At 45.4% G+C, this 15914-nt stretch overlaps 1 protein-coding gene across 1 annotated transcript; it reads right to left on the bottom strand.

The window, feature by feature from the left end:
• Positions 1-7669: 7669 nt before the first annotated feature.
• Positions 7670-9997, bottom strand: LOC117860079 (F-box protein PP2-B10). Its single transcript, XM_034743295.2, has 2 exons — positions 9309-9997; positions 7670-8274 (listed from the first exon to the last, which is right to left on the bottom strand). Exons 1-2 carry the CDS (start codon positions 9767-9769, stop codon positions 7809-7811), a joined length of 927 nt encoding a protein of 308 aa, XP_034599186.1. The 5' UTR covers positions 9770-9997; the 3' UTR covers positions 7670-7808.
• Positions 9998-15914: the final 5917 nt, after the last annotated feature.

Genomic DNA, 15914 nt, shown 5'->3' with positions numbered 1-15914 from the left:
TTTTTTTAATAGTAACTGCAACGGTAATCACAGACTTAGTAACTACGTGGCTTTTTCTACGAAAGCCCGGCACATGTAGCTCGGTTGCCTCTCGGCTCGATGCCTTCCTGCCCATGGCTCGCTCGCACAGCTCGGCTGAAAGTAATTAGCGCTAATTAATTAGGGAGGGTGCCTCTCGGCGCTCCAAAACGGGCACGCGCTAGCAGGTTGGTGCGGTTGGGTGGTTTGACTACATAATAAATTATTCTATGGCCGATCATGAAGTATACTCTTCAATCATTTACCGCATGTTCTGTAATTAGGGGCAGGTTAACGTTTATTAATTGCCTTCTGTGCTGATTAACTAATATAGTAACTACGGCAAAGATGCAAAGCTGACTGCTGCGACGCTAGAACAATAGTAATCCGTGATGCCGAGGAGATGTACGCGAATGCTACAGACGATAATTAGGGCATGTTTGGTTCCTCTTGCTAAAATTTAGTTGCTAAAAGTTACTAAACTTTAGTTGCTAAATTTTAGCAAAAGCTGTTTGGTTCCCCTTGCTAAACAACATTTAATGAGCTGTAAAAAGACCTATCTACCCTTATTAATGGTACCCTTCCTTTCCTCTCTCCCCTCCCTTCTCTCTTCTCCCTCCTCCCTCCTCCTGCTAGATGACTCGCTCGCCGAGCTCCCGCCGCCGCCGAAGCTACCTGCGGCGCCCCTAGCAGCAGCAGCACGCTGGCCGCCGGTCCCCGGCAACCGCCGCTACAGCCCAACGCCAAGCGCCCCCGCCGTCCTCCTCCACTCGCGCTCCTGGCCCTCGCCGAGCTGCCGCTCGTGGCCCTTGCCGCTGCCTGCTTCGAGCTCGCCTGGCGTGCCGACACGTCGGACCGCGACGCACTCGTCCGAGGGTTGCGGCGGCAGGGATGGTGGATCCGGTGGTGGCGGAGGCCGGACCACCGTGCCACCGGCGATGGAGATGGATTCGGGAAGAACAGCGGCGGAGAAAGTGGATGGCGCAAGGGGGGGTGCAGCGGATTGGGTAGGAGCCAGCAGCCACGGCCAGCCAGCCGCCCCCGCCGACATGCGCGCCGGCGGCACCGGCGGACCCGCGCTAGGCCTCTGCCATGGCCAGGCAGGGGACTGCATGTGGGCCGGCGGCCGAGCCGAGCACCACCACCGGCAGGTCCTGCGGCAGTAGAGCGGCGGTGAGGATGGCCTGCAGGAGCCGACGGCGGCGATGCGCCGGCGGCGGCGGCGGATGCGTGTGGAGGCGTATGGTGCGGGTGCGGATGGGGATAGGGGAGAGAGAAGGTGCGTAGGGGGACAGACAAGCAATAAATGAGGGGCATAGGTTGTCCAGCCCACCTTTTAACAAGTTTAGCAACCAAAAACTTGCTAAAGTGCTAAACTTTAGCAACTCAACTTTAGCAAACTTTAGCAAGGGTGTTTGGCAGTTTAGCAGCTAAAAGTTGCTAAACTTTAGCAACTAAAGTTTTAGCAAGGTGGAACCAAACACCCCCTTAGGATATGAAGTTACAATAATTTGATATTAAGCTATTTGAGGAACCAATCACTATAATGCAGACCAAATTATCGTGATATAGTTATGATAATTCGAATGCTCAAGACGACAACATAGACTATTTACTAGAATCAATATGTCGCATACTACACTGTGTGGTAATTTACTGTAACTTAGCCTATATGTTGACTATAATATAAGGTGATTTACCACCATACAGATTGAAACAAGTGTTTTCTTTAATATAGAATCTAATACTAAGTGTTACAAGAAGATGAAGGACACTTAGTGTAATATAGGTTTTTTTCTAGTTTGTAGCTCATAGATCGTACTATTAAGAGGGGTTTCAATGACAGTAGTTTGACCATACAAGGCTAACTATGAATGTGATGCATACTCAGTACTCTCTAGCACTTGGTAGCTCAAACAACACATGGAAGAACTCAAGAAGCAAAGAAATTGACGAAAAACTTAAAGGAGATTAAATTGGATGAGTTGAAAATTGAAGGACAACGTCGGATATTCCGATGCCCAATTTTCTAGTTGTGTCGGAGCAATTTTCTCAGACTGGAAATATGGAGTCAGGCATCAGTTGTTCCGATGTCACCATCGGATGAATTTTTTCTTAGCAGCGGATGTTCCGATGCTATGTCAAGAAGATCATCGGAGCAAGCATACTTACTTTGCCAACTTCAAGAGAGTTTTGGTCAAAAACGCCTTCAGCACCGGATGTTCCGACGGCTGCTAAGTGAGCATCGGATGAATGCGTCAGAGGAAGCATATTTTCTTTAATTCCTTCCAGAGAGGTTTTAGCCAAAACGTCTTCAGCACCGGATGATCCAACGCCTAGCTCAAGACCATCGGATGAAGCATCAGATGAACTTTTCACTGTTACTTTTCTAACGGTCAAAATTTTGGTTTGTGAGAGACCGGATGTTCCGACACCCCGAGGAGGAAACACCATCGGAACATCTGATGGTGTGCTTTTCTGTTCACACTTTTCCAACGGCTAGCTGCTGTTCCCTATCCTATATATACCCCTCCCTTGGGTCATTTTAGTTGCTCTTGACACCTTGAAGACTTCAAGCAGCCCATAAGCAGTTGTGAGTGTGCTAGAGCCAAAGTGTGATTAGTGAATCGCTAAATCTCAAGATTAAGGACTTCTCTTAGTGTTGAAGGGTGGCACGTGTGCATCTAGTTCATGGCTTAGCTGAGTGCTGATCAAGTGAAGCATTGAAGCTTGTTACCCTTGGTGGTTGACGTCACCTGGACAGTCTTGGTGACCCAGAGGTTCTTAATGAGCTCTTGGAGATTGTGGGAGCTCCAAGAAAAAGATTTTGTACACGGTGTGAAGCTTGCCGTTCCGGAGATGGAGAATGAGCATTCTTAGTGAAGCAATCTTGTCTTTGTGACTTGAGGGAGCAAAACTCTTAGTGAGTGCTCCAATATGGATTAGGGGTAGTGTCAACTCCTCGATATCACTAGAAAAAATCCGGTTATCTCGTGTCCTCACTCTTTACATTTCAGCACTTCTTTTGTGCATTTAATTTTTGCAATTCACTTGTCTTTTTGCTCTTGTTCAAGTTGTGCTCATATCTTGCCTTAGGAAATGATGATCATGTTAGTGTGCTCTCCTTGCCAGGTTCCTTGTTTGCTAGCGTGCCTAGTTTCTAGGTTTGAACCTTGTAGTTTGGGCAATACTAGAAATCTAAGCTAAGGTTTGCTTTTATTGTTCTAGAAATTTGAAAAAATCCCAATTCAAAACCCCCCTTCTTGGACCACGAATCCTTACAACACTGCACTATTTTAAATATATCATACCATTTACTAATTTGTTTTCATAAATTCTCGTAATTTAACTGTACATATTTCTCGTAATTTTACTAGACCTTCATTATCCATCATATGATGGTAAAATCACCATATAATTTATTACCTTTTAAGTAAATCAATTTTACCACGAAGTTTGTGCGACTGAATTTATCCATGAAGTTCACTGACTTGAGTCCTGATTTTGTAGCTTCTAATTATATTTTACTATGAAATGTAGGAAAATGTGCAGCCTCTATAGATCTCGCCTCCTCTTCTGCGACCTTTTATCATCCAGACGAAGCCAATCTGCAGGATCGGCCTCGCTAACCAACTCAAGGGCGCCCCTAAAATCTACATGAGCCATTCAAACTGTTGTAATAAGTTGTTCCTCGAAGCAATCTTTTGACACAAAATTGTAGCAACTCACCATGATAGTTTATCGTCTCTAATCCTTTTGAACTACTGTAATTACTAGTAGATTAACCGGTCCCTCAGCACATCTTGACGGAAGCTTGTGTCAACGTATCCCATTGTAGTTGAGCCGAAGTTGCGACAGCCATGGATTTGTTGTGCGAAACGACAAGATCGAGGCTCCTGCAGTCCTTGAAGCATATACATGCATGAAGCGTCAACATCAGTTGATTTGGGGCTTATGCCGGATCCTTAATAAATGGTCCGGCCATATAATGAGCAACCTGATTTTCGTAACTTCAATACTGATCGGCAGCCTGATTCTCGTAACTTCAGCATTATTATATATCGTAACATAGATTTAGCAGTCGTCTGATTCTCGTAACTTGAGCATTATTTACCGTAGCTTGCAGGTATTAGCTCTACATGTAAGCGCACTCTCGTTTTAGTATTCGCGTAACACTATACTTGCGTGCACGTATACAGTAAACCGTGCTTATGTATGCTCGTAACCCACCCTGGCTAAGCTTGCATGCAGCGAATTCCCAAACTCAGCGTGAACTAGTTATCGCTAGGAATCCCGTGTCCTGGTTCGGTGGGCACTCGAATATTCTAGTATTGATCTCATGGTAGTAAACGCACCAATTAGCGCTAATTACTGCTATGGAAGGGTCGGCTTGTATTCCCATCGTCGGTCAGCTCGGCTCATAAAACCCATAAGGGAACGCGGCCTCGCGTAAAAGCTGGTGGGCACGGGGACCGCGCGAATTAAAATGACCGGATTGGCTTGCTCGGCTCATCTGGTGCACCCGTTGGGTCTGGCTACAGAATAGCCTATTTTATGAACGGTCACGGAGTAGTATACTCACCCTATATATATATGTGACGTTTATTTATACGACGACGAGCAGGTGTAGCAGAGGTCAAGGTTCTTGTTGATTCGAAGCGCGAAAAGTTTCGATCTTTCGGATACCATATTCAGAGGAAATTTAGAAATTCTAGACTGGAATTTAGTTGTTTGACCGGTCAATAATTTATATTTAAATGGAACTAGGCTAGAATTTGATGGAAATATGGGAACTTAGCACTCCTGGAAAAGGTGGTGGGTAGAACTGGGAGATATGGTAATGACCTAAGGAGGAAAACAAGGAGAGCACATTGCATTAATTATTCTTGATTATATTCGTTAGCTTTACAAAGTGAGAGAAGCACGATGGAGATATGCAATTCATGTTTACTCAAATTTTTATAGCTAGCTAGGGGAGTACGTAGGCTTGTACATACCTTATGAGCGGCGGAATATTTAAACTTGTACCCAAAGTTTTTGATCAATTTGGTTTTATTTTGGTCCTCACCGTATCGGGAGCCAGGCCATGCTGTGAATGTGGGTGACGGGAGCGTCAAAGAAAGCGAAGGGGAAGACGACGGAGGAAGATGCGGCCGTGCTCTTCGGATCGCTGCCATGGCTTCATTCCTCTCCGGCCGCTGAAGCGCAGTAGCATGCGTCAGCGAAGCGCCTGTGGCCAGGAGTTTCACGGAGTTGCAAATTGGACGAAGCAACCCTAGCTAGGCCTCGTACGGAAGAACCCACGATTGGCTCCAGCTGCCTCCGGTGAAGCGAAAAAAAGGAGATTCTTTTTCACAACCAACGACTCCATGAGTCTGTTTATTAGCTAGATTCCGGGGGCAGTTTGAATCCAGCAGCGCCGAATGCAAGAATCTGGTGCGCTTTCCCAGGAATCATTTATTGGCTCGGCAAGGAGTTTTCGCGCCATCAGAATTTTCTAATCAGAATTTTCTAATCGTAACGTGTTTGGTTACTCACCTGAATGTTTAGATACTAATCAGAAGTACTAAATATAGACTATTTACAAAACTCATTGCACATATGGAGGCTAAACGACGAGACGAACCTATTAAGTCTAATTAGTTCATGATTTGACAATGTGCTGCTACAGTAACCATTTGCTAATTATGGATTAACTATGCTTAATAGATTTATCTCCCTATTTAGCCTCCATCTGTGCAATTAGTTTTATAATTAACTCATATTTAGTCCTCCTAATTAGTCTCCGAATATTCAATGTGACACGGACTAAATTTTAGCTCGAGAAACCAAACGCCCCCTTAGCAACGTTGTTTCATCATGTTTCATTTTTTTTAATAAATATGATATTAATTTTGATTAATACTTATTTACTCATCTTTTCTAATAAAAAGCTAATTAGGTATCGTCTTTTCTTTAAGCAAGTGTTAATATGATTAATATTAACATAAATGAGTTCATAATTATAACTTGTTTTAGTTCAATACGACATATAAAGTTATCGATTAGGTGTTATTACATATAGTTTATTTTTCAAGGTTAAATGTTTAAATGGCATAATTTGTACATGAATCTTTATAAATAAAAGTTGACTAGGTTTTACATTGTCTTTTCATATACAAATATAATTTGAATTAACGTATTTTCTAGAAGTATCCTTTACATATATTTTCTAATTAAAAATAAATGCAGCATATATATCTTGTCTTTCCTTTAAAACCAAAGTTTCTCTAATAAATGTGTGTCTTCAACTCGTTCTTAGTGTTCATGCATCTTCGTCATCCTAGAATCGAGCCCTATCCTTTAGTACGCTCTTTTAAAGCTTTTCTTTGATTGGTGTATTGTTCTTAGTTGTACTTGTTTGTTTGCTTTGTATGGTTGTGCCAATGATTGCTTCGAGTAGAAGGATCGTTGTTCGAAAGGTTTGAAGATTAATAGTTTCAAGAGAGCAAGAGCTGAAGAGCAGTAAGAGTAATTTTTCGTTGGAGAAAGTCAAGTGTCCCTAACCATCCTTCTATCTATACTTATTTATAGAATACTATGCATTAATTGGAACATGGAGCGACCACCTAGGAAAATAGCGCAACCACAAGAACTAAATGACTCTAGTTTTGGCGAATTAATTAGAGACTCTAGTCTGAGGTAATCTTACCGAAAGGGTAAGAGGGGAGGTGTTCTTCGCAGTCTTGAGAGAGGTTTATGCTCTACTTCAATCTGAAACCTTAGTGGGTTACTACTTGCTAGCTTAGCGAATCTTTGTAAAGGTCTCGTAGCGTCCCTATGTAGTCACACCTTGGTAGTATGATAAGTGCCTACTTTTGCACAGCATGGTTCTTTTACGCGACTTGTGGTGCAAGTGTACAATCTCTATAGAGTGTAAAACTGATATATCAGTTGTGCTCACGGTCAAGAGCGGCCTGGACCCTCATATGATTAATAAACTTGAACATAGACTTAAATCCTTATTCTGTGTACTCACCCTTACTAACTGCTGCTCAGAAGAAGAGGTTGCTATGAAATTTGCTGAAGATGATGCTAAGTTCTAGGTGTATTTGACCATCAGTCAATTGCCTGTGAAGTTTAGAGCCTCCATTTTCAGAATTAAGTTATATATCTCCGATTGACTCGTAAGTTTTTATTTATATTTATATTTATTTACGTGATACTGTTACTGTTATTCACTGATGATGTCACTGTATGTATAAAATTTGATCCTAGCATGAATATATATTTAGGAAGCAGTTGGTTTTGTTTGGAAACCGGGCGTGACACCGTCCAACCACGAGACCGTCTCAACCATGACAAGAGTTAGCAGAGAGATGGTTACGTCAGGGCTCCTTTCGCCGTCAGAACGCGACGGATACCAAACAAACAGTACTCCATGGGCGCGGAAGGCAAAACCTGGCCAAACCGGCCAAGGTTCATTTCATACTTGATACTATTTTTGTTTTCCCTACTAGTATAGGATTCAGATTCAAAGGGGCCGGGACCAGCAAACCGGTTTCAGATGCCACAAGATTCTTAGATTCAGATCCTGAGCGCGACCCCTTACCAAACCCAACAGTACCGATAGCTGCAGGCTCATCGTGGTACGTGGCATCTGGCTTGCATGTAACATCAAAACGATCGACAAGCTTCTTTTTCAACATCAGATCGTCGCATGTACAAGTGTAAAAATACCATCCAAGCATTAAGTTCATCCAGCCGATGAACTGAAATACTACACATTTTCACAATTTGCATGGTTGTTGTCAGGTAGAACTTTCGACGACGGGCCTGAACTCGATGCCCTCGACGACAAGGCCGCGCTTGGGGTACCACCCGAGCACCTCGAAGCTCGCCACCACCTCCTCCTCCGGCTCGCCGGTGGTGCTCGGCAGCCGCCCCATCTCCATCTCCCACCACCCGTCCTCCCTCCTCCTCGGCCGCCTCGGCTCCTCGCGATCGCCGCCACCAGTCCGGCCACCGCCGCCCCAGAACTTGCGCGCCTCGGCGTCGTCGGGGCGGATGCACACGTCGTGGCGCGCGACGACGCGGCCGCCCAGGGACACCGTCGTCTCCTGGTCCGGGTAGCTGAGGCCGCGGTGGCCACCCTCCGCCGCCGTGTCGTAGACGAGGTACGCCGCGTAGGGCGTCGCCGGCGTGAGGGACGACGCCGGGAGCGCCCCGTAGATGTCCAGGCACGTGCAGTCCACCAGCTCCGCCACCTCCGCGAACCTGCTCACCATCAGTACTTTAATCCATCGATTCAGGCAGATATAATCCAGATAATTAAGCTAGGACCAAGAGTCATTAGGAGGATTAATTAGGTTGTTTATTGGCTGTCCACGCTGATCGGCTGATGGCATCGATCAGCCGTTGACGCCGACAGGACAGGGTCAGATGTGAGGGACACTCGTACTGGATATCATATCCAATTGCTAACCCAAAATTGTTCAAATTGTTTCATCTCGGAGAGAAGATCAGAGATGACAGTTCCGTACGGAACTACTATTATATTGATCCCTCGATCGCATCTAGTTTGAATGGATTTCATATCCAGGAAGTCATGTATCAGCAGCTGTTTTAAATCTCTGGCTATAGTTTTCAGCAGCAAAACTCTAAAACATAGTAGCTAGCGGAGCTAAATGGGACTATTAGTTAGGAAGTCATATAGGAAAAACAGCCATTGCTTCATCGTACATATACCCTACCTCAAACAGCTATAGACCATGAACTGATGAAGCCGCTGTTGCGCCACAGAATCTTTTCCTGAGGACATGTTCTAGAAGACCTGGACCAGCAGCGTGTGGGTGCCTGCCGGCCACTCGTCGTGCCCAGTAGTGGACGCCCTCATCACTCGCCTTCCTTTTCATCGGCATGGACGGAAAAGGTTAGGGACATGGTGGAGCTTTCTATCGCAGTAATGGAGGCTGACTGCGACCGCAGCTCGATCGCCGCCGGGTGTAAGTTTCAGACCAAATCAAGCAGTTCGATTCTCGTTTCTAAAGGAAAGGTATACGATCGATCGAGCAGCTTTCCTAACAAAGTTTCAATTGATCCATTGCTGTTAAGCTTGGCCTAGCTACCCCTTTTAACAAGTTTTGCAACCGGAAAAGAAAACGAGATAATTTTCTACAGTAGGAAATAATTCTCTGTGATGAGCAACTCGATCGATAGCAGGTGGCGTGTGAGGGAAAAACAATTGTTCATTTAAGGCAAGAAGACAACTTTGAAGTTTGAACATAGGAGAAGAGTGAGGAGAAGCAAACCTGGAGCGGGGATGGGGCGTGAATTTCCAGGAGAACTCGCCGTCGTCCCAGGGCAGGCTGAGCCTCCTCGCCGACAGCGCGTAGCACCTGGCGCCGGTGGCCCTCTCCAGCCACACCCGGCACCCGCCGTCGCCATCACCGACGGCCACGGCGCCGGAGGCGTTGCAGAGGCCGAGGTACGCCTCCTTCTTGCTCTTGGCCGCCGGCGCCGGCGCCTGGTGGAGCGCCACGGCGGCGGGCTTGTAGCTGTGGCCGTCGATCATCAGCTGCTCGGGGAGGAAGCCCCGCCAGACGTGGTCAGAGTCGGCGGCGGCGCGGAAGGCCGGTGACACGGCGGCGCAGCGGCAGGCGTCGCGCGGGGAGGTGAGCGCGATGGCCTGCGCCAGGCACGCATCCGGCAGGTCGCCCAGCTGGGTCGCCGCCGCGTGAGCGCCGCTGCTCGACTGCTGCTCCGCCGCCATATCGATCGGTCTCTTCCCCGATCAGCGCGTGCCAATAATCAGGGAGGGGAACAAGCTGGTCCTCCTCGATAGGGAAGTGTTGCCTAGCTTAGCTAGCTAGCTAACCTTGACACCACGCTCCTCTCAGCTCAGATAAAAAGAGCTCGGCATGGGCGACATCGACGGGCTTCACTGAGTGCCTGAGTGGTAACAAGTCAACGCACCGCCGGTTTCCGCACGCCACTGAGCGGCCATTTCTTCTTTTAATAATGAAAAAAAGTTTCTGGCTAGACTTCATCATCCTTTCCGATCAAGGAAACAACCAACATTTATTAGACAGTAGCCAAACACTAATCGGCTCTAAACAAGCAAGTTAGACCGTCAGTTCCTTCTACAAATGCAAGTTATGATTATTTTGGGTCCAACCTAAAAAATTGATAAAATAAGCTAGAATAACATTCTACATAAATAATTTAGGAGGAGAAATAAACTAGCTATAATTAATCAACTGATTCAGAAACAAAATTATGCTTTTATCCTGAGCGACCATACATGGGCCAAAGTGCGCAGCAGATTTCACTTTTTCTTTCCAACGCCATAAGTCATCCTCTGGTGCCGCTCCCAATGGATTCCATTCCAAAGCGTGGCTGCTCTGACGAGCGGGGCGGTGGCGTGGAGTCAGCTAGAGGGACCTGTCAGAGTGGCCCTGATCGGCCCGGATGCCACTGAAGCTAGCAATGCAAAAAAATTGTTGCTAACACAAAAAAAGGCATGAAAGAGGATTAGCAAAAAAAATGTTTTGTTTGCTCTAAGAGTTCACTTTCATCTTAGGCCGTATGCACACTGCAAGTTTGCAACTATGGAATTCATGTGTTAGCGCTAGAAATCGGCTAACCGAATCCCCAGCGTCGGACACACCCTGTTCGGGTAATCGTCCTGGTGCGGTTCGTGCGGCGTGCCAGCCAATCTGACCTGTTGATTGGCAAGGAAAAAGACGTGTCAGATCCCAGAGGTTGCGATCGGCTAAGGTTCCGATCTCGAGAAATCTTATCAGCGAATCGGCCGATTTGCCGTAATAAAGAAATCAGCTATGACGCAGCCGATTACCAGGCAGCGTTGATAAAGAAAACTGCTGGAGTAATCTAGACAACGCTACAGCAACAACACTAGGAACAGATCTAATCGGCTATGCGTAAAATAAGTAGGTTAAATGACGAAGTACGAGAAAAAGCCGAAATTGCCGATTCCTAGCTGGATAACTGGTGATAAAACTAGAACAACAGGTAAAACCTAGAATTCTAGTGAATATCGATAACTGATGAATAAATCCAAACGAAACGACAGCGATGTGCTCGAAGTTAAAGCCTAGAATTTACTCGATAAGCGGAACTTACAAGATCGGCCGGAGGTCAAGTTGATGCAACCCCACCAACCCGTACGAACTCGTGAAAAAGAAGAAAAGTATTGGCGAAGTTGCCTACTTGAAAGTAAGTACGAGGAAATAGTAGTTTGTTGTATTGAGTTGATGATGATTACAGATCTACAAAGGTAGCTATTTATAGCCTGTTACAAACGACTTCTTATCCGACTAGAACTCTATCCCTAAATTTAAACAGAAAATAAATATTTACAAGTACGATTCGTACTAGGTCGATTATCACGCGCTTCATGGGCTGATTCCCTCTCCTTCTTCATAACCCTTTTTAGACCCACACCGGCCCAACTATTCCAACCTCCTAATCGGCCGATCACCTCATCGGCAAGGGACAACCGATTAGGACCCACACGTCGAGGGCTCAGACTACTCCGACCCTGGAAACTAAGGTCGGGCGAGGCGGAGATCCTCCCTTGGAGGGTCGGGCGAGGCGGAACTCCAAAGGCCAATCGGCCGATCCTCGACTGTAGCATCAATCGGCCGATCCTCGACTATAGCACCAATCAACCGATCCTTGACTGTAGCACCAATCGGCCGATTTCCAATCGTCGCCCTTGCATCTCGCCGCGTCTTCTAATTTCTTCCTCTCTTAACGCCGATTTTACTCGTGTCAAATTCTGGCGTCAACATCATGTTTACTCAAGTTTTTATATCTAGCTAGGGGAGTATGTAGGCTTGTACATACTTATGAGCGGCGGAATATTTAAACTTGTACCCAATGTTTTTGATCAATTTGATTTTATTTTATTTGATTTTATTTTGGTCCTCTCCGTATGGGCGGAATTTGATTTTATTTTGGTCCGCTGCCATGGCTTCGTTCCTCTCCGGCCGCTGAAGCGCAGTAGCATGCGTCAGCGAAGCGCCTGTGGCCAGGAGTTTCACGGAGTTGCAAATTGGACGAAGCAACCCTAGCTAGGCCTCGTACGGAAGAACCCACGATTGGCTCCTGCTGCCTCCGGTGAAGCGAAAAAAAGGAGATTCCTTTTCACAACCAACGATTCCGGGGGCAATCCAGCAGCGCCGAATGCAAGAATCTGGTGCGCTTTCCCAGGAATCATTTATTGGCTCGGCGAGGAGTTTTCGCGCCATCAGAACTCAGAAGGCGATGGATACCAAACCCAAGGATGGATACGTGTACCTATCAGATTCATGCCAATTCGTACTGCTTGTAATTTCTTCTTTTCCTTTTTTAAAAAAAAAATCTTTAAAAACACAAATAGACTGTAGGTGTCTATAACCTTCACTAACGACAGTATAGTATAAGTAGTCAGCTAGATCCCAGATGGTCGTCATCACTCATCAACTTCTAAATGTTGTAATTTAATCACACGGAACACGTGTACAATAATATATTCTTCGCTCACAATATAATATTTTTTTGGAATTTCGCTTGGAGAAGGGGGAGAAAAAGAAAGGCCAGTTGAAGGTCATGCCAGTAACAGTAGTAGCAGCAGGTGACAATCGCTGCAGCCGCCCGCTACGTGCAGTTCGATCGGTGCGCCGTCGTTGTCGGTCGATCGCCATTAAACGACCGATGATGGGACTGGTGTGCTATACAATACTGACAGTTTTAAGACGAGAAGCCAAGTGTTTGACGAGCTTTACTTCTACAGTAGTTTAGTGGCAGGCTACCTCTTCGCAGTTTTTGCAGGGAAACAGCGAGCAGGGCACGATTGGGCGCCGATCTAGGTCACCTAGGTCGTTTTCACACAGCAATGCCAAGATCCTCCCCGTGCACCAACCTTCTTTCCGTGCACTGATGATCCATGCACCAACCTTCTTTCCGTGCCACGTACCAGATTCCTGTCCAGTCCGGATTCAGATTCTGAAGGCGACGGCGTACCTAACCAATATTTGATTGCTTGGCAACAAAGTAGGATTACGTAACAAAGAACATTTGTCTTTCTTGTTCTTTGTCTTCTCAGATATAGTGGGTAAAACAATTTTTCTTGCTTATTCTCACATCATCATTGGGTAAGTACACGCAACATGAAGATCTTGGAGACAACCCTGGCGATCTGCATGCAGCAGCTGCAAGCAGATACGGAGCGTGAATAGACAATTAAAAAAAAATGAAACCTCTCGTGCCAAAACAAAAACGCAACCAACCGGGATCCAATTATTTCATCTCCAAAAAAAAGGGAAGGATTTAAGATTTCCTCTTTTCTGCTCCTCTTCACGACTCGACGGTCTCGTGCCTGACGTCCAAGATCGAAGCCACCCAGCGGCTGCTTGATCGAGTGCTGGACCTGGGCGGCTGGAGTTTTTGAGGATTGTTGCTCTGGGCTCATGGGCTCATGCTCTCGTGGGCTGATGCACTTGCTCCTCGGACGATCACGTAATTGCGCCCATATAAGAGCCAATGTTGATCTGTGGCGGGCTGAGTGAGAAGAGCGGGATGCTCTGTTTTGATGGAGACGGAGAACGGCGACCCACCGTCGCCGGCGGCTCTCGACGGTGCACTCAACGGCTAGTAGTGTCGTCGACGACATGAGACCGACGACATCATTGAGACTGCTTGACATCTAATAAGAAGCGTTCATTATTAAACCCATTACCTTAATGAAATGCGTACATTGCACATCGTCTTTGTAAAAAAAAAATGCATATAATAACATTTCTACGATCTGCATCTGCAAACATGAGAAAGCTTGGACTCTTTCCTCCGATCCCCATGCAGTTCGTCTTCGTCTTGTCCTCTGTCACTGGTAGAGCCTAGACGCATTTCGCCTGGCATATACTGTAGTGTTGCCAGCACGACGCGTGCTTCTTGCAGCAGAACATATACGGGGGCACCTCCATGTGAGCACACTCACTGATATCTTGTACTCCGCCGTCGACGCCGCCGGTGATGTTGCTTGATGCCGCCATTGCGGTCGTCTTCGTCTTGCTCCTGCTCCTGCTGTTATCATCGTCTTTCATTTGACCTAACAAAGATCATCATCAACCGAGCGGCGACATGGTTCGATCAGAATGAGCGCTATGTTTACAAATATATTTACCTCGAAAGAAAATGAGTTTGATTCGTTTGGTTACCGCTTATGCGTGCACCGACGACGCATGATGCTAGAAGAACCACTGAAAGCAGCAAGAGTCCTTGGACGATGATGGTGCTCTTCATGTTCTTCGCCATCGGTGACGGATCAGAGATTCAGAGCTAACTCTCCTATGCGATGTTCCGCTGATGAATGTGTCTGATGATGAGCGTATGAGTGTGTCGATCAACTGCTACACCACCCATCATGGTCAATATATAGTACCATAAAGGGCAGATATAATTAATATCACAATTAATTGATACTATGTAGATATGGAAGATTTCCTGGACAGATGTAACTAATATTGTAACCAGAATTAATGGGCATGTACTATGAAAAATTTCTTGGACAAATAAAAAGATACTAGAATTTACTGATAGATACTACGATGAAAGATTTCCTGGACAAATATAGCTAATATCATACTCCCTCCATCCCAAATTATAAGTCATTCCAAGAATCTTGAAGAGTCAAAGTATCTCAAGTTTGACCAAATTTATATGATAATATAATAATATTTATGATGTCAACTAAGTATCATTAGAATCTTCATCAATTATATTTTCATAGTATACCTATTTGATGTCATAAATCTTTATAATTTTCTCTATAATTTTGGTCAAACTTGAGATGTTTTGACTGTTCAAGATTCTTGGAATGACTTATAATTTGGAATGGAGGGAGTATCTAGTTATATATGCCCTAAAAGATTTCCTGTACAAATATATTTTATATCAAAAATAATTTACATGCATGAACATTTATTGTAGAACTAATTGATATATACTATGAAAGATTTTCTGGAAAAATTAATTACTAATAGCATACTTATTTTATATATACACTCCTGTGAAAAATATTTGTTTGGAAAAATACACTCAGAACCAGAATTAAATGATATATACGCTGAAAGATTGCTCGGCAGGTGGTTAATATACTCGAGAAAATACCAGCAATTGACACGGTTCTCTGGCTCGAATGGATAGTATCTATGTCGGGCCTCCAATTAATAGCTGGCACGTTATATGGATGGGCTGAGATCGGACCTTATTACTTGGATCACAAACCATGCAGGGCTCACGGAATATGCTAATTGGGCCAAAACCAAACCTAGCCCATTCCCTTAGCAGTTCTGGCGGGTTCTCGCTTCTGTTCTCGTTGAGGCCCACTCATGTCCGACTGTCCACTTCTTCTTCTCCGGTGAGCCTGGATGACTAGAGAAGAGTAGGAGGCACTAGGGTATCATTTGCAAGGCATATTGGAATAAATCACTTTGGAGCCATGCTTCCACTTTTTCTCATGCCAATGTAAACATTATTGTTGAGTCTCAGTTGCTGGGTACACTGTATCTAATATTTCCTCAACAACTTAATAATCTTCACTAGCTAGCAATGCGACTCGCAAAATGTCGGCGACGAAAAGCACACATCCAAGATCTTGCAGCAGAAGATAGGGGATCCATTAGGCGAGTTCCGGTTTTCGAAACACTTGGTGGTGCTGCTGCTTGCCCCCATAGTCACCTTGCCATTCGTGACGCCAACGCTTTGCCCTGCATGAAGATCATACACGAGACATGTCCTCCTAAGGTACGTACCATAAGAATGCATAAAAGAAGAACAGATGAACCAACGAGCCATCAAATTGTTGAGCACTCTATCTATTCTCCACAAGAAGAAGTTGGTTTGATTTGGTG

This window comes from Setaria viridis, chromosome 6 (genome assembly GCF_005286985.2).
Source record: "Setaria viridis chromosome 6, Setaria_viridis_v4.0, whole genome shotgun sequence".
Classification (NCBI taxonomy): domain Eukaryota; kingdom Viridiplantae; phylum Streptophyta; class Magnoliopsida; order Poales; family Poaceae; genus Setaria; species Setaria viridis.
Note: the sequence above shows the minus strand (reverse complement) of the source record. Positions and strands in the feature narration are given on the sequence as shown.

Excerpts from the sequence above, each read along its gene's own strand:
- LOC117860079 (XM_034743295.2), bottom strand. The coding sequence starts at position 9,769 with ATGGCGGCGGAGCAGCAGTCGAGCAGCGGCGCTCACGCGGCGGCGACC. Across the intron at positions 8,275-9,308 it reads ACGCCCCATCCCCGCTCCAG|GTTCGCGGAGGTGGCGGAGC; the intron begins GTTTGCTTCTCC and ends GATGGTGAGCAG.